At 38.8% G+C, this 25,138-nt stretch overlaps 1 protein-coding gene across 10 annotated transcripts in view; it reads left to right on the top strand.

The window, feature by feature from the left end:
* Window positions 1-25,138, top strand: part of UNC79 (unc-79 subunit of NALCN channel complex) — a 240,667-nt gene that overhangs the window by 35,373 nt on the left and 180,156 nt on the right. For 7 of the 10 annotated variants that reach the window (XM_081830011.1, XM_081830016.1, XM_081830010.1 and 4 more), the window contains exons 2-5: window positions 192-312; window positions 7,070-7,215; window positions 10,759-10,929; window positions 20,906-20,998. In XM_081830011.1, coding sequence (XP_081686137.1) covers window positions 192-312; window positions 7,070-7,215; window positions 10,759-10,929; window positions 20,906-20,998 — 531 coding nt within the window. Of the gene's footprint in view, window positions 1-191; window positions 313-6,880; window positions 7,216-10,758; window positions 10,930-20,905; window positions 20,999-25,138 lie in introns of those variants that run through there. The other 3 variants (XM_081830018.1, XM_081830017.1, XM_081830014.1) reach the window with 1 other exon arrangement.

Here is a 25,138-nt window from a genome sequence, read left to right as displayed (position 1 = left end):
GATAAGAAATTAAAGGTCTTTTAAATGGTTTCTATCATGGAATTCCAGTAAAAATTTAACATATTTTCCATAAAATATTAATTAAATTCCTGTATCTAATCATTAAAAAAATTCAACAAACTGTGTACCTAATACATATTACAAGATGATTTTTCTTTTTTTTTGTTTTGTTTTGTTTTGCTTTTATCTAGTTGCTTCCAAGATCCGGTACTTACAGGAATATCATAACCGGGTTCTTCACAACATTTATCCTGTACCTTCAGGGACAGATATTGCAAACACCCTGAAATACTTTTCTCAGACCTTGTTAAGGTAAGCTTTAAAATATCCTGTACTTCGGAAGAATTATTAGGTAGTACTGCTGAATTGATTGGGACCTAAACTTTTACCGAACTCAAAAGTTTTGAAGGGCCTTCTGTTTTCTTGTGCTCTGCCAGAAGAGTCTGGACTCAGGTTCTCTGGGTGTATACAGCAGATTAGATCACAGACCTAACTGGAAAAAAAAAATGGGTTGCATGGCTACAGTCTGCTTTCCCTCATTTTACATCTTCTCAAGAGATTTGTACAGTGATAAAAGGTTCTGTGTGTGGCACTAACATAGAGTGGGGTGGGAAGGAGAATTTACATTGCTTAAAATTAAGAATAGGAGACAGTCTTCAAGAAAATCAGAATTAAGTAGCGTTTTAGGTTCATCTGTAGTATTTCCTATTTCTTGAAGTACGATCTATGGAAATAACCATCTGCGCCACTTCAAGCGTTCAACATGCTTGACAATTGATGTGGACACTCTGTGCGGGACAAGGATAGGGAAATACATCCTGGCCGCTTTGACTGTGACACAGAGATGGGAGGCAACTATCTCCTTCACAGTTCTCATTAGGAAAAACAAGTGGATGGAGGGGAGCCACTCAGGTGTTTGGGAAATCACTGCTAAGAAGGGAGGGGAGCACTTCCCTTTCCATTAAATTCTAAGGCTCGGTCTCTCCATTAGTGACCATGATCTTCACGCTCCAGATCTGATTTTTGGAAACACAAAAATTGACTTGCTACTGTTTCTTAGTAGCATTTTTGTGAGATAGGGATTCAGGACAGAACACCAGTGGGGAATGAGGGGCGTGGCCCTGGTGGTCCTGGAGGTCCCAGTGGACTGAGGCTCAGCTTTGCAGAAAGAAGCTTCATGCCATCAAGTCAGCTACTGATCTTCTGCAGCCCTGCTCTTTGTTCTTATTCTTTGGAATACCTTGTCTTCTTTAGAACCCTTGGTGTCCCTGTTCTCTTTCAAAGGGATTCTGTTTATCAGATTCATGGATTTCATACTTGCCCACTAAGTTGAGGACCTTGTTAGGGGCGATTTCTCTTTTCAAATTGCAGGGGAAAGCATTTGTTCAGTTTTCATAGTGATAATCTGCTTAAGTGTATACACCAAGCATCTGACTCTGCTCTTTTGAATTCTCCTTTTTGTCATTGAAGTCAGGGTTTTCAATGGCAGGTGCTTTCTTTTATCACAAATTCTGGGAGTTTGCAAAGTGAGAGCCATTTTTTAGTAGGAAGCAAAGTCTGAATTTGCTTTGCAAAGAAATTGAGGTTCCCATTGGCACTTTGAAGCCTGCTGCTTAAGTCTTTGTCATTGTGTCAGAAGGTTGGGAAATTTGGGATACTGAAGTCATGTTTGCAAGACATGAAGTTTCCATTTTCTTGAGTGATGGATCTTTGGATATGATCATGGGTGATAACATTTTAATGGTAACACTGATGTTAAGGTAGTTTGTTCAAGTAGCTGTTGGAGAAGATTCTATGCAATTGAGCCGAGTCCATTTTCAAAGGGAGACCGCATCAGCAACTACTCCTAATGTAATAGTAACAAAATAGCTGCCATTATCATCATTATCATAGCCATAGTGTGTGATAATACCAGTAATTATAGGTGTTAAGCATTGTCCTAAGTGCTTTACATGTCATCTCATATAATCCCTTATAATAATTCTATGAAATGAGTGTAGTCTTACGCCCATTTTACAAATAATGAAACTAAAGCATAGAGTGGTTTAATAAACTGCTCAAAGGTACATATCTAGTAAGTGTTGGAACCAGCATTGGACCCTGGTGGTCCTCATCCACAGAACACACACTCAATAATTACGTGACACTGCCTCTCCCTAGTACTACTAGTTATCATGGGATAGAGACACTTCTCTTCATAAAAACTTGGGTTTGGCCTTTGGGAATACCAGCATCCATTCTGAGTCCATAGCCTAGTTTCGGCTGTCCTTGAGATTAAGGGAGGAAAGGAAGTGCTTCCTGCAAAGACTTGCCAACTTTTTGGAAGTTAAATTGAGCTATACTTAAAGTGATGTGGACAGTATTTCAATTCCCAGATGTTTTAGCTCTTTTTCTCACTTAGCAATTTGTTGTGGATAGCAGCAGGTCAGAGCAGAGTTGACAGCCTATAGGACACACTCACATGTAGTGGGAGGAAGAGTGAAAACCCTAAGCAGGGTAACATGTCATGGGTTGGACTTTAGTACTTATAGGTTCAACTCTTGGGCTGAACCCAATGCAGTTTCTTTTTTCTCTTTGCCTACCTCAGCATTAACAACAACAACGAAAAAAAACAACTCAAAACTCTTTCATTTCTTTTGCTTACTGGAAATATAGAACTTAAAACTCTTGTCCCGCATATTGGACCAAGTTATGACAGACTACTTTCACTGGTGGTATATATATCCATGCCAGTCATATTTATATTTCTTCATTTTATTTACACTATTAGTTCAAGACAAATGAGATGGTCTGGGTATTTGGTGTGGTAAGATTTTCTACTCACTAACAAGATAGGTTCCCTTTGCATTTTTGACGATTTTTACATTCGGAAACACTTCTAGCCTTCAGAATCCAGATTCTTGAAAAGAAACAGGAAGAAAGAATTAGAGATGAATTCTCACAGAGTAACTCTCTGTCTTTCTGTTTGGATATTCTCAAGGAAGTCAGAATTATTATTATTTTGATTAAAATCTGTAACCCGAAGTACCAGCTGCTTCATTTGAGTCAGGATTGCATTTTTAGAGTAATAGTCCTGTGGTTTTCATGCATTGCACATAACTCTTACTGATTTCAATAGAGTTTTGTACATATTCCCAAAGGCAGAGATTAGCCTAGGTGTTTAACTTCAATTAATTTAATGCACAGGAGAGGAGAGATTATGTTACCATAATTGATTGTATCAGCATTGAATAGTCCACATATGTCTACTTAGCTCTTAATTAGACTCACATTAAAGTTCATGGGGTTTAGTTAGGAGAAGGTGAGTCCTGTGCGTTATTCATCTTACTAACCCTTGAGCCTAGAGCAGAGTTTGGTCCTCAGAAGAGGATCAACAAATGTTTGCTGAACTGAGTTGACTTTCGTCCAAATTTCATCCATTGCAGCAATCCCTCTAGAGCATTTACTTCATCTACCAGTGACCTGGCATACCGGGTAAAATTCTGAGTGCTGAGTTGTACTCATTTTCATTTAGCAGGGACCTAAGTATGGGAACAGACACACAGTTTACACACAACTTCAGAGTTTAGTTTTTTGTTTGCTTTTATTATTAGAAGGACCTATGAAGATCGTCTACTTTAATCCCCCCTCACTACAGAGGAGTCTGTGCATTTTACATTGGAAACATTCCGGGGCCATATTTAAAATCTAAGGTCTTTTTTAAGGATCTTGTCTCTTACCTGGCAGAATATTTAAAGGTTTCCAATCTTTCTATGTCATATGGTCTTTTGGAATTCCTTCCCCCAGATCTCTCTGCTGGTGCCATTCAAGCTGCTAGCACATAAAATCTTTTTAAAAATCATTAAGTTTGGGGAAAGCTACTTGTCGCTAACTCTTTAGAAAATGTTTGATATGTTTTGAAAAGGGATTCTAGTCTCAGTTCAAAAATCTTAATTGAATTGTAATTTTTAAATGCTTAGGAAGAAAACATAGACCTTCCAATTACTGATTTGAGGTCCACAGAGTAGCTTTAGAGCATAGCATGGTCAAGTAAATTTTGCTGACAGTAGAGAGATTCAACTCAAATGTCAAAATTCATAATCTTATAGAAAGTTTATTGATGTATTAATTTTCTATGCTATAAATACCTCAGGGCAACTTCTCATCTTTCTCCATACCCACAGGGGTCTTCTTCTCTTGGTTCCTCTTGATGTTGGAAGTAAATGTTTGATATAAAGAGGATCTCAGGAGGGAAAAGGAAAGGTGAAAAGTTGGTTGCTGGGTCAAACTCTTCTGAGCAGGGCGTTCTTCGTATTCTTTTTGGTTGGCTGTACAGACCTCTGGGGAAGAACTTTACTTGGGGTAGATGGTTTTATCATTCCCAAGTTAGACAGTTTGGTTGGGGAAATAAGTTTTTTTTTTTCTGAATAAACTTCACAAAACATCATAAAATCACAATGCATTGTACATTGATTCATGAGCCCTTCTTTAGTTTTTCCACAAATGAAAACATTTCCTTACATTGAAACATGAATGGTAATTTAAAACTGGTTTCATGGATAACTCATCTTCAGCCATTTTTTTCTCAACTTCACCTACTTATTAAATCTAGAGGCAGTGAGAGAGAAGTTTTACTGTTTCAATGCTGACATTCTCCCTCCCTGCATGTATGAACTTGTTGCTGCTATCATTTGGGAACCCCATGTATACAGGAAGGGAAAAATACCAAAACAGAGTCTCCAAAGTTTATTTGACTAGTGTCTGTTAAATTATATCAAACTTTGGAACAATACTAAAGTATACTTGAAAAAATAATAATGTGCTATATTTCCCCCACCAAGGAAAAATCTGATGACAGAACTGTACTTAATTTAAAGGACAGCATTAATATATGATATATAGCTGATTTTATTCTTTAAGGCAAATGTTGTTTTTCTGTATCACTTCTATAAGATCCGCATCTTGTAATTTTGAAATGATGCTGGTAGTAGGCTAACTTAGGGCTGAAGTTTGGGAAATAATATTTCTGACTTACATCTGTTGTGATTCTAAAGGAATTTTCAGTGGGATAGAATCCTACAGGATTAAAACAGATTTTTGGTGACTGGGCTTATCAAGAATATAACATTTAAAGGTGGTACTTTTAGGAGTAATCAAGTTATATGAGGAAAGTATAAAGTCTGATGGAAAATCTGATGGTACTGGAATGTTGATATTATCCCACTGTAAATCATAAGCTTACTTTAAGTTAAATACATCACACACAAAACAAGGTAAATTTAATCCCTTTAAAAGTAAAAAAAAAAATTACACTAAATCTTAAGTTATTTCTTGCTAAGAAGTATTACATGACTATTCTGAAATTATCTTTATTATTATTAATTGTTTTTCCCTGGACATTGGGTAACAGAAGACAAAGGAAATCGAGGTAAATTAGGCACATGGAAAATAAAAAGCATGTAGTCATTTTTCTTACATTTGTAACATATTTTGCACTAAGAGTAAATAGAAATAAATGTAAATTTGAAATAGCAAGCATGCTTGACACTAACCAATTCTTCACACCACTGTGCAATGGTAAATGTAATACCATTAACTAAGAACTTAGTAATGTTTGATGCACAGAATTAAGTGTAAAACGAGGTTATTTTTATGTAATGAAACATTTATAAATTGTTATCTATTTTGATTAACATGTAAGTGTACTATATAAAAGCACTTTGTAAGTGCAGCAGATACTATCATTATAATGTATAGCTATTGTCTTTAATGATAAATAGTATAACCTAACTTAAAAAACCTAAATATCTGGCCAAAGCAGTCATTTCTTCTATTTTTAAATTAACAACTCTTCTGCTTTATCGCTTTTACTAAAAGGTTTTCATTTAAAAAGGAAGGCTAAACGAAAGCCAGTTTATTTCTAGAGTTTATTTTTATTCCCATTAAACTTTTTTTTAACTTTCTAAATTATCTTTCCTTTAGTGTTTAGTGAGTTTTGTTGAATAATAACGTAAGTAGCAGCAGTAATATATGAGATCTTATTGTATGATGTGCAGCTATATGACAGATACTGCTTGCCTAGTCTTTAGAATTTTGAAGGTAACTATTTAATAAACCACTGTTTGTATTCGTAGAATAAAATGTTTCCTCCCCAACATGCAAAATTTAAAAAAAAAACACACATAAATAACCATTATCATTAGTTCACAAACATAATGCTACGGACCATCTACTATATATTATTTTATAGCTTTTCCAATGTAGTTTAGTTAACATTTTAGAAATATGTATTATTTCTAAATTCATATGCCTGTTTAAACTTCATTATCTCAAATGATACTGACAGAATGTCATGAAACAGTATCATAATATACATATAGACATTATTTTGATGCAATAAACATGTGATTTTTAAGACTTTCTTAATAAACACACATGTTTATTCTTTGCTAAAACATGTTTCTGCAAGTGCCATACCTATATTTTGCAGGTTTTTACTTACCCGGTTAAGACAGTCTTGCTGAAAACTTCCTTTGCTTTGAAATCTCGTTTTAATTAGTAATAGAAGCCCTAACTCATTAGATGAAGCCACTGGTTTTCCTTCGAGGAAACCTCTCCTTCACCAAATTGATAAACTGTAAAACATGGGTTTGGCACTGAAACATGCATTTTTATATTTTTGCTCCTTACTAACCAGATAACACATGAGATGCAATGCAACTTCCACAAAAGAAACCTTGCGTTATTGGTTATCTCTGTGAGCATGAAGCTATGCGACCCATACTCGATTTGTAGACACTGCTGGTGTAGCAATTGCATCTTATGTGGGATATATCTGGAGTTTTATTATTTGTTTTAGAGTGTCATTTCAATGTAATGTGCTGTTCTTTGTGTCTTTGTTGTCTCTTTTTTTTCCTTGTCCCCCCAACAGCATTTTGTCCCGCACAGGGAAGAAGGAAAACCAAGATGCCTCCAATTTGACAGTGCCCATGACCATGTGTCTTTTTCCTGTGCCATTCCCACTCACCCCATCTCTAAGACCGCAGGTCAGTTCCATCAACCCTACTGTTACTCGCTCCCTCCTTTACAGCGTCCTGCGAGATGCTCCCTCTGAACGCGGCCTGCAAAGTCGTGATGCTCACTTGTCAGACTACCCTTCTTTGGACTATCAAGGCCTCTACGTGACTTTGGTGACTCTCCTGGATCTAGTTCCTTTACTACAGCATGGCCAACACGGTGAGCATTTAATCAGAACCTTTGAGAATGTCCATGTATGTTTATGGATGCTGGAGACTTGCTATTGGAGTAAATTGCTTGAAAGATCTTTGTGTGGCTAAAGCCTTTCTTAGACAGAAACTTAAATATGATGTTTCCCATCCTGTCATTTTGTTGTTGTTGTTTTTGTTCTTTTATGGCCAGAGGGATGTTATCCAAGTGGACCTACATTTGGGGGGAATGGGCTGGAGAGAGGAATCAGGCTCTGATGGAAATTGACCTCTTTTCTCCTGATCTGCTTGTCATGGAGAGTCTTGAAATTATGACCTGTGGGCTAAGATTTAGAAACTTGCCCCCCCCCCACCATGAAATATAAGAAGTGGAGTCCAAAGAGCAGGTCAAATCCACTGACTAATTCTGTGATTTGGGGGGGGGTGCAAATCACAGAATCTCAGTGGGACTTATTTTTCCTGTCTTTTAAACACAGGATATTCGATAAAGAGAAATCTCTAAGAATTCTTCCAAATTTCACTAACCATCGATAGTTATTACAAAATGTTGGCCATTGGTAGAGTGTGTAGTGATGCTCTAAGCTGTATATGGTATCTGCTATACAGTATTAGTAGTGCTTCTATTAAGAGCATGCTTCTTTTCTTAATGCTTTCCCTTTTTACAGTGTGTTTTAGTCAATTTCATTATCTTACTTGCTTACCAGATTCTTCTAACCCATAAAAAGGAGTACAATAATATCATAATGTCTCTTGCTTAACTATCATTATTATATTTTTGAGAATCACATGGAAAAGCCATGCAATAAGAGAAGGGATTTTTGCAGAGAATGAATGTTTAAAACATCAGTTGTTTTAACTTTAAAGCACTGATAATTTGGTGTCTGGAAATACAATAACCAAAGATTCACTGTATAGAAAAATTGGAATTTGGGAAGTGGGTGGGTCATGGCGGTTATTTTACCTTTGAGTTGGAGCTAACTCTTGTAAGAGAATACTTAATGCTTTATTTAGTAAGATGTGTTCCTAATGAAAAAATTAAAAAGAAATCTACTTCCATAAAAATGATGAAATAATGATTATTGAATTTGTTTCTTCTTATATTTACAGTTCTGTATTATAGTAAATATTAAAAAATGTACAGATTTGTAAATTTGCCTCTTGTATCATTTTGTAGCTGTTTAAGCCTGGTCACTTTTACTGGGATTCCATCCCCACTCAGAACTTAAAGGAGACGACTCTTTGAACATAAGACTGGCAGAGCCTACCGTGGTGGTGGTGGTGGTGGGCTCGTCAGTACCTTTCCTTTATGACAACCAGTCCTGAGGTTACTGTAGACCTGCCTGGTCCTGGGATGGGCCACTGTGTGAGAGCCCCTGGGTTAAGATAAAAGTATTCAGTTTGGTAACTCCCAACCCATTTAACTTCGATTAATATGTTAAATTATGACGATTTCAGGGGGCATGATTTATATATTTGCTTTTTTAAAAAAATTTTATTTTATTGTGTTATGTTAATTACCATACATTACATCATTAGTTTTTGATGTAGTGTTCCACGATTCATTGTTTGCGTATAACACCCAGTGCTCCATTCAATATGTGCCCTCTTTAATACCCATCACCAGGCTAACCCATCCCCCACCCCCCTCCCTTCTAGAACCCTTTTTGTTTCTCAGAGTCCATAGTCTCTCATGGTTCATCTCCCCCTCCGATTTCCCCCCTCTTCATTTTTCCCTTCCTACTATCTTCTTTTATTTTTAACATAAAGTATTTGTATATTTGCTTTTATACCCACAACTATGTTGCGACTTTACTCTTCACTGTTCTCTATACACTGTGTTCTTGTTCTGCATAACAGAGCTTAGAAGAGAGGAAAAACCTCACTAGACTATCCCTTAGGGGTTAAAAAGCAGTACAGCAGTGTTTCTCAACCACATCAAAATCCCTGAGGGAGCTTGAACATGGAATTTATTCTGGGTCCCAACCTGGGATTTAGGAACAAGAATCGCTGAGGGGTGTGTCCCAAGGATTGAGATTTTCAGTGAACTCTCTGGGTGATTCTTTTGTATCCTGAGTTTGAGAACTACTGCCCTAGGGCTAGAGGCTCTGTCCTCATGGGGGGTGAGGGGTGGGGGGCAGTGCGGGGCACTGGCGAGAGCTGCATTCTTGTCACAGTTCAGGTACCACCTGTCAGGTGATCTTGGGCGATCACTTTCCTTCTCCGGGCCTTGGTTTCTTCATTTGAAAAACATTCCAGGTTGGCTCTCAGGCCCCTTTCAGCACTAATGTTCTGTAACGAGACTGCGGTGCAGCTGAGGTGTCTTTGATGCACAGCCTCAGTTCATTCTTGGTAAAACACCTGTGAATTTTATGTCTCATCAACTTGAGCCCAAGGTTGACTGACCCTCACTCCGCAGAGTGCCCTGTGGCCTCATCCTGTCTGTTGTCAGTCGATGTGCTTGTTGAGATGGCATATTAATTCTAATCAGAAATAACATCAGGCATCAGAATTGCACGAAGAAGGTAAAGCTGCTGCAAAACCAACAAATCTAGTAATTTTCTTTTAGAATGGATAGGAAGGTGATCAAAGTCTTCATTGCCAAGTCTTGACCGATAACCCATCTACTGGGAGGTCCAGAAATATCAAACGATATATTCAGTACAATGGGATTTGGTATACATGCATTCTAAAGCTAACTAGTTATGCTTTTTTTTTTTTTTTTTTTTGGTGAATGTCCTCTATTTTTACTCCTTGTGCAGGTAATAATAGTAACATTATTCATATTAATAATAATGGCTAATATTTGTGAAGCACACATTATGTGCTGTGTTAAAGCACTCTATATTAATCTCATTTAAGCCTCCTGACAGTCCTTCTAGAAGTGAGGTAGGTACTGTTCTTATCCCCATTTAAAAGTGTTGGTGGGAAGATTATCATTAGGTGGCACATCCTTCTGTGATAATTCGTAACAAAATGCACAGGGTCACAGAGCGTCATTTACAGCTTCCTTTTGGCTGCTATGCTGGAAGACACACGTTACCTCATTGCCCAAGACTCCAGATATAGGAAGATTGTGTTTTGGTTGATGGAGCAGAGATAGCCTGGTTTCATTTCCAGTCTTGCCCTCGACTTTTCTAAAACTTCCAGTGGGAAAAAATTTAATGGCTTTGTGCCACAGTTATCTTGTGTAAAATGTAATGGAGGTAAGAATGCTAGAGGATATTTCAGGATTCATGATCACATGGAAAGTGCCTTTAGTTTTTGAAAGCCAGGAATAATATGAATACCAAGTATTACTGAAGATTGATAAAGGGGTGAGGAAGAGCTCATGAAATAGGTATTTATCTTTCTTAATGCAGTCATTCATCAGCCATTTATTGAACAAACCCTGTGTATGTACTTCACAGAGCATTGTGTTTCAGAGGTCTTAATAGGAAGGGAGCAATAGTTGGTTATAATTTAAGCCAGTTTGTAAGATCCTAAAATGTAGAATTAGCATATTTTGTTAAGTGGCAAAATATTCAGTGACTGATTACTCATTTTTGTTTTGTAGATCTTGGACAGTCGATATTTTATACAACTACATGTTTGCTACCCTTTCTCAGTGATGATATTCTGAGTACTTTGCCCTACACGATGATATCAACATTGGCTACCTTTCCTCCATTTCTGCACAAGGATATTATTGAATATCTTAGCACATCTTTTCTACCAATGGCTATATGTAAGTTCAATCTTACCTAATACTAGATTCTTTTAATGCATTGTACGAATGGAAATTGCTTTTGCTGTTTTAGGCTGTAGATTTTCAAGATTATAATGGAATCACTTGCTGGTATCCAGGTGCTATGATTTAAATTGTCATTTCAGCATGATTATTATGGTGAGAATCAAAGAAATGAATGATGATTATACCTTGGAATTGTTTTATTTGCATAATTTGGTCTTATAGAAGAGGAAGAAAACATATCAAGGCACAGTCTCTATTACCTACATCGAAATTATGGGATTTTTTGTCACTTAAGAAAAAAAGGTAGAGAGAGTGTTGCCTCAAGTATAGAAATTCTCATCTTTTGCATCTGAAGGCAGAAAAGTGTGATAGGAAGAGGAACAAACTGAGTGAGGATATACAGATCCCAGTTTCAGTTCTGCTCCATCCATAAATGAGCTGTGTGGTGTCAGGCATCTCACATGGGTGACACCTCATCTGTGGAATGATGCCGGCATTAGCTTCCCCTCACAGGGATGTTGTGATGATGAAGTGAGTCAAAATTTATGAAAACACTTTGAAAGAAGCGAAGGCTTGCAACCCATGTACTAGGGTTTTGTTATAAATGTCAAGCTGATTTGAATTCTGTTTCACTTTTATAGACTTAAGTCTTACAGGCTTTCTGGACATGAGCAAAGAGAAAAAACAGGTTGGGTCGTGGTCTTTGTGACCAAAATCCTTCTAAAGTATTTTTTAAAGAAATCGATTATGAATCCCTCTATGTTTCAGTGGGTAACCCAAAAAGATGGTGGATTTAGGAGTCAAACAGATCTAGATTCACATCAACAGCTCTGCTACCAAACCAGCTGTGTGGCCCTAGGCAAGTCACCCAACAGTTCTGTTTCTTCCCTGTAAAATGAGAATAATAATCCTAGCTGCCTGGGTGGTTGGGAGACCTGAGCTGATTCACCCTGAGCACAGCACCAGGTGTTGACCAAGTGTTAGTTTACGTCTCTCTTTCCCTCAACTCTTGTTCCTTTTAAACACCTTTATTGGTCACATTCCATTCCTAGTGATCATTTCTCACCATTTTAATTTTATGTCCTTCTGATCTTATTTAAGTTGTCGCTTGTTGCTATGGAATAATAATTGGTAAACATATGTACCTTTAAGCTCCATTACTTGCTTTACAGTTAAGCTTAATTTTAGCTCTGGAATTGTAATTTTCATGTCTTTTCAGTAAAGAGTCTGACTGCTACCTAAATTATATAGCGATTCAAAAGAATTAGCAGACTGATTATATGGTTCAAGTAATAGAATATTTGATCATTCTCTCTTTTTTTGTTCTGTGTAACCTGACAAGCACTTTGTTTATGGATATGGATCTCAGAATTGTATAGTTGTGTTCACTGTTAAATCTAGGCATAGGAATCCTTGTTTTTATTTATTTATTTATTTATTCATTCATTTATTTATTTAATTATGTTAGTCACCATACAGTACATCATTAGTTTTTGATGTAGAGTTCCATGATTCATTAAAGAATTACAGGTGAGGTGCATCTTTGTCATCATAAATCTAATTCACTGTACCCTCCTTCTTAGGAATAAGTTAATAGTTTAGGGAGAGGCGTTGAATATATCAGGCCCCTGCAGTATGCCTCACACTGATCAAGCATTGTGATAGCTGGTTAGTTGTTTCTTCATTCTTTTTTTTTTTTAGTATTTTTAATTTATTTTTTGACAGAAAGAGACAAAGCGGGAGAGGGAACACAGGCAGGGGGAGTGGGAGAGGGAGAAGCAGGCTTCCCGTGGAGCAGGGAGCCCAATGCAGGGCTTGATCCCAGGACCCTGAGATCATGACCCGAGCCAAAGGCAGACGCTTAACGACTGAGCCACCTAGGCGCCCCTGTTTCTTCATCCTTAATCCTCATTAATTTCTACTTAATTAGAAGCACGGACCCCCAAAACGTGCCTTATAGTCACATTAGAATCCTTATTACAACATTTGTGTGAATTTTAATACTTAATTAGTAGAGTGACTTGGTGCTCATTTAAATTATGAACAAGCTGTTTATGTCTCTGGGACTCCGTTGTTTTGTCAGCTGTAAAGGGGGGTTTGGAAAGCATGTTCCATCTCGAAGATTATTTCTGGCTTACTAATTCTAGGTGAAAAAACATCAATCTTATTTTATGTAAGAGACACATATCTTCCTCTAACCCAGTTGTTGATCTAGTTCATTTATCTTGTCGCTCTGGTTTCAGTTTCTTTTTTGTTTTTTTAAGATTTTATTTATTTGAGAGAGAGAGAGCACAAGAGGGGGGAGGGTCAGAGGGAGAAGCAGACTCCCCGCCGAGCAGGAAGCCCGATGCAGGACTTGATCCCGGGACTCCAGGATCCTGGTCTGAGCCGAAGGCAGTCGCTTAACCAACTGAACCACCCAGGCGCCCTGGTTTCAGTTTCTTACTCCCGACTTCTGCTTCTTGTCATCATGCCCGTGGGTTGGGGAGTAGCCAGTTTTTGTCACCTTTAAATCTCTGAAAGTAAATGGTAGTAATACCCTTTTTTTTTTTTTTTAAAGATTTTATTTATTTATTTGACAGAGAGCACAAGTAGGCAGAGCGGCAGGCAGAGGGAGAGGGAGAAGCAGGCTTCCTGCCGAGCAGGGAGCCCGATGCGGGGCTCGATCCCAGGACCCTGGGATCATGACCTGAGCTGAAGGCAGACGCTTAACGACTGAGCCACCCAGGCGCCCGGTAGTAATACCCTTTAAAGGCACATTCTGTTAAATGATTCAGGTGTTTCTTTTGTATTTGCTTTTTTGCAAAGACACAGACCCAAAAGAGAGAGGGGAGTGGGTTCCAGATTAATCACGTGAAAACGAACAGACGTGAGAATGTGTCTGTTGCCTGCATCCATGTTGTTTCTGTCTTTGGAAGTTGCTTCAGTGTCTAGAAATTCTGACCCAAACGAGAGAGAGGGGAGCATTTAACTTCTTCTAGGATGTTTTTATTTCAGGACTGAGAGGTTAGGATGAAGGAGGTTGCTTTTTCCGAGTACTTGACAAAAGTCGTCAAGACAAGAAGGCTTTTCTCTCCTTGGTGTGGTGTTCACAAGGTCAAATGTAAATGTGGACAGTTTTTCAGGTGTTAAATGTTTGTATCATTAAGAACCTAGAATATGAAGCTCTGAGCTCTGAAGTGGATCAAATGAAGCATCCCAGCTCTGTCAGTGTAAGGGCTCTGCATGTTTATCACTTACACCTGTCCCATCATTGTTGTCAATAAACCAAGTACCATACCTTTATTTTAAATAACTCCTTTTGAGGTGCTGCAGAGAAAACTGGAATTTATTATCAAAATTTCCTTTGACATAACCTTTGCTTTTTAACTCCTTCCATAAAGATATACTTCTTTGTATTCCAGGTGTGTGCAATAGGCTTTGTTTATATAAAAAAAATACATATATGAAAGGATTACTAAGAATTGAAAAAATCATTAGCATTTCACCATGGAAACCTCTTTTTTTCCCATAAGGGATTTGTGATTTGTGGACCAAATTAAAATATGGATGTTGGGCAGATGATAGGGATTTTGGCAGAGAAGAGAAAAGCTGATCCCAAATTAACATTAATTGATGTAGGCTATATTATTTCAGTGATATCAGTGAGCAATGATATCAGTAAAAGACCCTTCTAGTGTATCTTGGTAGCCTAGACTGCGCAGTCTCATGCAACTTAAATTTCCTCAAAAAGTCACTTGCCCTTAGGAAAAATAAAGGTTCATTCAGATCTTTGCACCGGACTTCAAAGCAATCCTGTGGTTTAATTGAATATCTGGTTCTAGACCACTAGCCCTGTATCATTTTTGTTCTACTACTACTACAATAGAGGATGCGTGTGATGTCTCTATGATCCTCCAAAAACTAATAAATATATAGGAAAAAAGACAGAACCCAACACAACGTATTGATGACATTTTAATAGTCTTCTATATATGAAACCTGTTTTATTAGATAATGATCCTTTTTATAAAGTAGGTCGTATTATACTGTAAGAACTTTATTGTATCAGTGGAAATGTTTTGGAATAGAAATAGAAGAGCTGAATTGTTTAGTCCTTCGATTCCTGGCAGCTCTCTTAACCTCATCAAACTTCAGTTTCCTTAGCTGTAGAATTGTGAATAATCATGATCTCCCCTGCCTATACCCCATGTTTGTTGTGAAGACCATGAGATAACATACAGGAATGGCTTTTGGATATTGTATCACGTTAGACAAATGTATAACAGACCAAACTCGTAGACATATGACAGACGTGTCAAATCCCACTGCAACCAATTCCAGTATTCTGCTCATATTCACATGTTGTCCTGAAGTTTTATTGTCTTTTTTATTTTTTTAAAGATTTTATTTATTTATTTGAGAGAGAGAGTGAGAGAGAGAGCACAAGAGGGGGGAGCAGGAGAGGGAGAAGCAGACTCCCTGCTGAGCAGGTAGCCCGATGCGGGACTCTATCCCGGGACTCTAGGATCATGACCTGAGCCGAAGGCAGTCGCTTAACCAACTGAGCCACCCAGGCGCCCTGAAGTTTTATTGTCTTAAATATTGCTGGAGAAAAGGGGCCAGCCTCTGGGGCCTGGGATTTTTTCCCCCTAGAGTTTGTTGTATAATAAACAATAATGGCTATAATAGGCTTTGATCTCATAGAATCTGACAGAACACCTCTGCATTTTCTTTTAAACTAATCTTTTCACCCATCATGGGTCTCGAACTTATAACCCCGAGATCAAGAGTTGCATGCTCTGCCAACTGAGCCAGCCAGGTTGCCCCCACCTCTGCGTTGTTGATGGGCCATCTTATCTCTGTGATTTTCATTTATCTAGCAGTCTGCACATCTTTTAATGCTGCACTGACTTTCGGGTCATGGTGTCTCAGTCTTCCCATTATGTTGAACTGATATGCCCTTCTGAAGGCACAGGTATCTTGTGCTCAAACCCTTTCTCATGGAACACAAATACCTCTGCTTACACCAACAAAACACTTGCTAATGTGGGCAGCGCAATCTGGCAAAGCACAGGAAATGGTTTTGTTGTATGGCACCAGAATGTGTTTCTTCTTCCCAGATGACTCTCTTACCTTTACCCCTTACAAAAGTATAAGAGTAGTAGGGTTTACTTAAATATATTCCAATTCAGACTACTCCTTACCGCCACCTCTCACCCAGACCTGTCCAGTAGTTCTGAACTGGTCTCCCTGCTTCTACTCTAAGCAACCCTACAGTTGTTCTCCACCCAGCAGCCAGAGCTAAGCTCCGAACATGTAAACCAGACCACGTCACTTCCTTCATCACATTCCGTCACTCTGACCAATCAAATTCAACATCCTTCCCTAGCCCCCAAGGCCCTCTGTGCTCTGGCCACTGCTGTGACCTTATTACTTCTTACTGCCTCTTCAGTGTTCACTCCGTGCAGTCCGCATTGGCCATTCTGCAATTCCGTAAAGACACGAGGATTTTCCTCTGTCTCAGTAGGCCTTCTCCCAAATGGTCCTATCATTCTTCCTCACTCTCTTTAGGTCTCAGCTCAAATGTCTTATCTTTTGAGATGCCTTCCTTACCCTCAAGCTAAAACAGGACCTTCCATCACTTTCTACCTATCCCTTTGCCCTGCTTTGTATTTCTTCACGGTTGTTTGCCTGTTCCTCTATTTTTTTTTATTTTATTTATTTTAAAGATTTTATTTATTTATTTGACAGAGAGAGACACAGCGAGAGAGGGAACACAAGCAGGGGGAGTGGGAGAGGGAGAAGCAGGCTTTCCACAGAGCAGGGAGCCCGATGCGGGGCTCAATCCCAGGACCCTGGGATCATGACCTGAGCTGAAGGCAGATGCTTAATGACTGAGCCACCCAGGCGCCCCTTGCCTGTTCCTCTAGAACGGCATTGTCCATAGAACTTTCTGCAATGATGGAAATGTTTTATAAATTTCTGTGCTGTCTAATACACTAGCCACACAGGGCACCTGAGCACTTGAAATGTATCTAATGAGACTGAAGAACTGACTTTGTAATTTAATTGAACTTTAATTCACTTAAATTTATTTTTATTTTATTTTTTTTTAAAGATTTTATTTATTTATTTGAGACAGAGAGAATGAGAGACAGAGAGCATGAGAGGGAGGAGGGTCAGAGGGAGAAGCAGACTCCCCGCCGAGCAGGGAGCCCGATGCGGGACTCGATCCCGGGACTCCAGGATCATGACCTGAGCCGAAGGCAGTCACTTAACCAACTGAGCCACCCAGGCGCCCCTAATTCACTTAAATTTAAATAGCCACATGTGGCTAGTGGCTACCATATTGGATGGCATAGCTTGAGCATTTAAGCTCCATAAGGACAAACGCTTGCCTGTCTTGTTTATGGCTGTCTCTAGACACAGTGCCTGGTACGTAGGAGGTATGGAAAAAATACTCTTTGAATTTTTAAATGAATTTTGAATGAATAAGTCACTAGAGCATTGCCTATGAAGTCAAGTGACTTGGGCTGTAGTCCTAATAATTAAGTTGGTGCTCTCATGCAGATAGTCTGATTCCTCTTTATAAAATGGCTTTCCCCATATATTTATTTATTTAAGTTTTATTTATTTATTTATTTATTTGAGAGAGAGACAGTCCAAGCGGTGGTGGGGTGGAGGGAAGGGAGAGGGAGGGAGAGAGAGAATCTTAAGCAGCTCCACACCCAGCATGGAGCCCGACACGGGCTGGATCTCACAACCCTGAGATCATGACCTGAGTGAAATCAGGAGTTGGACATGTAATTGACTGAGTCACCCAGGCGCCCCTACTTATTTATTTCTTTTGGTGAGAATCATATAAGAGCTATACATGATAGTGCATTAGGAACTATAAAATGCAGGAACAGATAGAGGAAAGGGATGCTGGTAATGCTTACTCTGGTGGTGTCGGGAGAATGAGGAAATAGGTCTTAAAACTTGTAATTGTATTTCCTGAGCACAATATTAAATGTGAGATTTTCTTATTTTGATTAATTCTCTTCTTCCTTCCATTGTATGTAGCTTTGGCTTTATATGCCCTCATGGGGACAAGCTGCACGTCTGTTTACATCATGCATGCCTTTTTACCAAGATTCAATAAATGATGTGTGCCTATGCACGTTTATTAATTAGGATTGCGGTGATTTTATTCAGTCTGTTAGAAGGCTAAGCACTGCAGGCACTGTCTATTTATAGAGGTGCTGGAGCCAGTTTCCTAGGGCTTGAGCCAGGGGAATGCTTTTGGCTGTGTGGTTGACCACACTTGAGGGAGAGCATGGATTTGTAGGGGTAAAAGGGACAGCCAAAGGTCACTGAGCCATTTGGGCTCTTCTCCAAATAGACCTCACCTAAATCATCGAGACATTTTGGGCATCTCTCCCATTTTTAAAGGCCTCCAGGCACAGGGATTCTCAGGCTCCCTTTATAGTTTTTTATTTTTTTTTTTAGAAACGTTTATTATTAAAAAGTTTCAGATGAATTTCAACAAAGGTGAAAACCCTTGTCCCAAGAGGACCATGTATATGTATATATATATAATTATTTAAGTATATGTAATTATTTTTCCTCCAGTATATCAGAGACAAGACTTTCCTTCCCCACCCCCCACTCCCCCTTAAACAAAGGGCAAAGGGCCATGCAGTTTTCCCTCCCACACCTGGATATCTTTCTTATTTCCCCTCTGGTAATGCTCCTGCCACCAGGCTCAGGGCCCACCTGCGTCAACACCACTTGATGTGGGGCGCCTGGGTGGCTCAGTCGGTTAAGCGGCTGCCTTCGGCTCAGGTCATGATTCCAGGGTCCTGGGATCGAGCCCTGCGTGGGGCTCTCAGCTCAGCAGGGAGGCAGCCTGCTTCTTCCTCTGCCGCTCCCCCCTGCTTCTGCTCTCTCTCTCTCTCTCTGTGTGTGTCAAATAAATTAAAGAAACAAAACAAAATTAAAAAACCCCCAACCACTTGATGTGCTTGTTAAAGCTTTTCTGCTTCCAAACTGACAGAGTTAGATTCTAGATATGAGCCCCAAAGCTGAATTTGAACAAGCTCCCTGGCTGAAGTCTGAGAGCAACTGCATCTTGTTCTTTAGGATTTGGCTCAAAGTTCTCTTTCCTTGATTAATCACACTTGATTGACCAACTTTACCATCTAAGAGCATTGACCTGATCTGCATATCTTTGTATAATTATTAATACTCATTTATATTGCACAGCTAAACTAGTTTATCTACCTGACTCTCGCCTGCTTGGTGGGGTAGAAGCAGCCCAGCTGCAAGTGATTAATAAAAGCAAATTCAGGTAAATGGAACCTGAATAAAACTAATGATACCTCTGTTTTAGTTTTTTGCTTGCTTATTTCTGTTGTAGCGCTCAAAGTCTTTCATGCGAAGAAAAGAATAGAATCATGTTAAAGTTTCTGTTTTCCCTATGTTATTATATGACAAATCTTATATTCATGTTTTAATGGTTCTTTCATACATGTGTTTTATTTTAAGTTGCCTTATTCTTTATGGATGGAGGTGAGATATTATTTCCATGTACTGCACTTTAATGTAAAATAAAATAAAATAAAGCAGATTTGTGGGTCATCTGCTTTTTTGTTGTTGCCCACATTAGTGGTTTTCTCCATTGTGTGTAGGACATTGAGAGTTGGCTAATGGAGGGTGTCATACTCACGGGACACCGTTCTGTTCATGCTTTCTTGACAATTTGTCACACAAGCCTAACTATAAGGAGAGGTTTCTCCTACTTCTGCAATTATCCCTGAGAAAAGGAATTCATTTTATATTTGAGTAATTTTAATGCTTCTCCCATGTGAACCCTCTCTCAATTACTGGTTAGAATAATAAAGTACTCTTTGGAGACAACAACTTTTTGGGAGTATGATCTTGAATGACCTCCATCGGTGCTTGTTTTGAATGCTACTTGGAGTTACCTGATATGCCACTAAAAAGGAGAGAGAAAGAAATATAATATAGTGTTGGATGTCATTGTAAACAAGCCACTTAAGGATGTCTTAAAAGCAGGATGTAAGTGGTTATCATGTGGAGACCATGGATACACAGCTGTAAGATGAGTTTGGAAGAAACCAGCTTGCTTTGTAACTGAATACTTGTGGCACAGGATAAAATGTTCAGTGACAGTGTTCTTCACAGATTCAAAAAGTGCTTTCTTTCAAACAACTCGGTTGGATATGGAGATGGTAAGCTCTGGAAAGCTAAAAAAGTTATTCTCATGGTGATGGAGATGCTGCTGATGACTTACATGTGAAGGTTTGAATAAAACTTTCGTGATCTGTGAGAGTTGAAAATAATTTTTAAGTTAATATATAATTTTTTTATAATAATGTGATTTGAAATTTGTGTGTGTGACTGAATTAATAAGGTCCCCATTATAAGCAGACTATTATTTCATCTGCATCTCTAAAAGTTAACACATTCGAGTTAGGTTCAAAATAAATAAACCTTTTATTTTTACTTTTTTAAAAATTTAATTTAATTTTATTATGTTATTTATGTTAGTCACCGTACAGTCATCATTAGTTTTTGATGTAGTGTTCCATGATTCATTGTTTTCCTATTTTTACTTTTATTGGGATAACCTTCGACATGCCTTTAGGGCACATGGAAGATTTTGTTTTTCCTTTCTTTTCCACCTAGGTATAAACATCTTGGGAGCAGAGATCACATCTAAGTACATCTCTGATAAAGCCATTACTTCACCTCTGGCACTGTTTGTGCTTCTTGTAGATTCTCACGAAATGCTTGCCGTTGATGATGATAGTTGTGGCATTTCAATGCTAGGCCAGATTTTTGTGGTTTTATTTGTGCAAAACATCCATTGAATTGGTTGAGACTTTTTAAGAAAAGTATCTTCCCAGCTCTCACACTATATGCAAAATAAGAATTATATATATAGATTAATTGTATCTAATGAAATAATGTTTTGTTTCAGTGGGTTCTTCAAGGAGAGAAGGCGTTCCTGCCCACGTTAATCTGTCTGCATCATCCATGCTAATGATTGCAATGCAATACACATCCAACCCAGGTCAGTGGAAATTCCAGTGGCTTGATTAATTTCAAAAACAATTGTTAAAGAAGATAGGAAGTGAGTAGGCTAGAAATTCTCATGTGAGAAGAACTCCTCTTGGTGGATAGACCAAAGGAGATGTGTTACGAGACAGACTTTTGAGTTGAAATAACTTCCCCTTGTCTTTGTTATTAGCAGTAATCTTGCTGGCTAGTGATATTTTTAGAATGTTTGGGGACACAATTTTAGGACATTGATTAGAAATTTGAGTACAAGTGTATAGGAATAAGTTAAATTAGAACTATAAAAATCACTGTGATTCTAATGACTAAAGATAACCACTGTTAATATTTTGTGAATTTGCTACTCTAATGTCACACAGGTATCCTTGAGCATAATTTTTTTACTATGTTTCTGATTATTGCCTTAGAATAAATTCATAAAAGAGGGATTAATGAATTAAGGGACTTGAAAAAATTTTAGTAGTGTCACTAATTATATATGAGAGTACATTGTAACCTGTCATCCAGTACTGTAAAATTTGTATTCTGTTAGACAGACAAAAAAATAATATCTTACTGTTTTGACTTGTATTTCTTCAATAAGTAGTGATTTGGACAGGTTTCGTTTCCGTTCATCAGTATAATTACATATGAACTGTAGGAAACTGACCTTAGCATCACATGCTAAGATGTGAACTCAGTTTTAATTTTCATTTATTGTTGATTTGGAAAGTGAACAAATTTGGTGGCACTGTTTTCAGCCTTCTACTTAATTACATTATAAATAATAATTAAGTTTTTGACACAGCGTGAGGAAAAAATGTTTCATTTTTTAAAAAAAGATTATTTGTTTGAGAGAGAGAGTGAGAGTAAGAGGGTAGGAGGGACAGAGGGAGAGGGAGAGAGAATCTCAAGCAGACTCTGTGCTGAACGCAGAGCCCGAGGCAGGGCTTGATCCCACGACCCCGAGATCATGACCTGAGCCGAAACCAAGAGTCTGAGCCACTCAGGCGCCCCAGAAAGAATGTTTCATGTTTAAATCTTAATGCTTTTTCGTTTGGAGTGTTACTCTTTAAATATGAAATGCCTTGAGTAATTGAGTCATTGTATGAGTAATTCAAAGGTATAATTTTTGGAAGTTCTATCTCCTATCTCACTCTGACTTAGAGGACCCTCAAAACGTCATTTATATTTCTTATATATTATATTTCCAAAACACCCTTCATTTGGAGTCTAGTAAGTTGAAGTCTCCTCCTGAGGCTTTGGTCCTACTTTCTACGTTGGGAGGCAGTAAAGCAGGGGGCCTAAAATCATGTGCTTTGAGGTTAGAGGTCTGTGGGTTCATGTCTGAGCTCACCCAGAAAATTGCCAGTTAGTGTTAATGTTGTGCAAGTTTTTCAACTTCCCTAAGATCAAGTTTCCTCATTTCTGAAGTGGGAATAACTATTCCTATAGTGCCTTAAAATGTCATGAGCATTTGATGAGTTTGGTGTATGTCAAGTGCTTGCCTTGCATAGGGACGGGCACATTGTAAATGCTCAATAAAGAGCAATGCAAATCGCTATGATCTGCCATTTTCTTCTTGGAGTTGAGTGTTTCGCTGGGAACCACTATGATCAGACTGCGTTACTTCTGTTATTTCCAAATCTGTATCTTCATCTGTTCATGGAGAATGTTTGTAGCCAGCTCTTCGATGCTATAAATGACATTTGGGACCCACAACTAGTGTTGTGTTGTGGGAAAGTGTCAAGAGTGAGGTGATACCCACCAGGGGGCTCTCAGGGACCCAGTGGTAGAGCTCCATTTTGTTTGAATTTTTATGGGGAGGCAGCAGGTAGCATCTTGGTCCTTGTTTGTAGTCCATGGTGTATCAAGAGTGGTGCACAGACCTTGTTCAACTGTTCACGGCTCTGAGCTAGACATTGTGAAAACCACCCAGAAGCGTAAGGCATAGTGCTTGCTATGGAGCTTATGTCTATTTGGAAGTATTAGGCATATTCACATAAATCTTTAATTTACAATGTAAGGTAGTATGTGAAAAGTACAAAATAAATAACTATAGGTAGTATTAATTCATCAGAGGGACAGAACTCTATGGATTGAAATGATCAGGGAAATCTTTGTGCCCCTTGAGCAAAGTATAGGTCTTAAAATATGGATAACGTTTTGATTGATAGGGTAAATGGGGGGGCAATCTGGGAGGGCAAGCAGTTTACACAAAGGGACTCTCCAGGTCTGTTCATGGGGCAGTCAGGGGACTGCTCTGATCTGGGTTTGTGTGACAGACATATGGAGAAAGAGAAAGTGGCCTGGAACATCTGTACTTGAGAACTCACTGATGGCTTAAGAACAAAATTCCAATTCTAGAGGACTATTTATATATTCAATAAATAGTCACTGAATAACTAGTCTGTGCCAGACACTGGAGACATCCTGGTTAGCAAAACAGAACTGACCTCTGCCCTTGCCTCATGAAACTTATATGGTAGTGGTGGGAGAAGACATGAATTAAATAATTATAAAAGCAGATGTGGCTCAGTCAGTTAAGCGTCTGACTCTTGATTTCAGCTCAGGTCATGATCTCAGGGTCATGAGATCAAGCCCCGCATCCGGCTCCTTGCTGAGCATGGAGCCTGTTTAAGATTCTCTCTTTCCCTCTTCCCCTTCCCCCCACCTCTTTCTCCCTCTCTGGGGAAAAAAAAAAAAAAAAAAAAAGGAATAGCAGATGTAAAGTTTCAGCTGTGACGAGCTCTTGGAAAGATGTACTTTTGTATAATGAGCCCCTATAAAAGGGGATTTCCTTTTACTGAAGAGGTCAGAGAGGGCTTCTCTGGGGAAGTAACGTTTGCTCTGAGGACTGAAGGATGAGTAGCATTAACAAGGCTACAGGGGGTGGGGGATTCAGGTAGAAGAGTTTCATGTGTCAGAGGGAAGCCTGGCAAGCAGGTGGGACTGAGAGATTGGTATAGCTGGAGCTCAGAGTGAGGGCTGCCTCATGGGAGGTGAGACTGGGGGCATCTGTGGGCCAGAACATGCAGGATGTATGGGCTCTGTTTGGGAGTCCGGTGTTTATCTGAGTCTAATGGGAAGGCACTGGAGGACTTTGGGTGGTTATGTGTATGTCACCCCGACTGCAGTTGAGAATGGATTACAAATAGTGGATGAAGATTGACCCAGGAGGAGCCGTGCCATTTGTCTGGGCATGTAAAAAAGGCAGGGGCAATTGAGACTGCGCAAAGTATGTAGAAAGTAAAATTGATGGGATTTGGTGACTTATCAGATATGGGGAATTTTTGGCTTGCAAAACTGAATGCGTGGTGGTTCTATTCATTGAGAAAGGAGACACTGGAAGAAGAAAACCAGGCTTCTGAGGGATGCTTATGAATCTGTTTTGGGTGTCGTATTCGAGGTGCCTCTGAGACATTTAAGAGGAGATAACATACCTTGGACTAATACAGTGTTCCATGTCAATTTTATCTCAATCAAATTGGGAAAAAACCTCACGCATAATCTCAATAATAATTCTATGTGTCCAAAACACAAAAATGCAAATAAATCAGCTTCCTTAAAAAAAAAAAGGCAGTGATGATTAGGAAGTTGTATTATGAGCCCGGAACTCAGTATAGAGCTCTGGGCTAGAGGTGATGAACTTTGAACTCTGAACCTACACATAAGTGTCCAGTGGCCTTATTAAATTGCATATAGATGGTACCTGAAGTTGTATATGAGTGTGAGATTGCTTAGGAGAGAGCATAGAATGAAAAGTGGAGTGAGCTTATGATCAGGCTTTCAGGAACTCCAATGGATCATGGTCCAGTGGAAGAGGATGAGCTTGCCAAGGTGGCAGAGAGGTTGTATCTGTTAGGATGTGTTTGGCTGACTAACAGAAGTTTTGAACTATACGAACGTTTGTTGTTTACTTTGTTTACTTAGTAGGAAGTCTTACAGATACAGTATCAGGGGCCTGAGATGGCGCCATTGTGTTTCCCTTGGACTTCCCCTCAGGTTTGCAAGATGGCTGCCACAGTGGGGGTTATTTTATTCTTACCCAGTCACATCCACAAACAGGTAACAGGATCAATCAGGGTAATTAGAGGAAGGTCTCCTGTTGTGGCTCTTTTATCACAGAGAAGAAATATTTCAGAAGCCCCCCTTC

Source organism: Leptonychotes weddellii, chromosome 9 (genome assembly GCF_054177405.1).
Source record: "Leptonychotes weddellii isolate Sample4059 chromosome 9, ASM5417740v2, whole genome shotgun sequence".
Classification (NCBI taxonomy): domain Eukaryota; kingdom Metazoa; phylum Chordata; class Mammalia; order Carnivora; family Phocidae; genus Leptonychotes; species Leptonychotes weddellii.
Note: the sequence above shows the minus strand (reverse complement) of the source record. Positions and strands in the feature narration are given on the sequence as shown.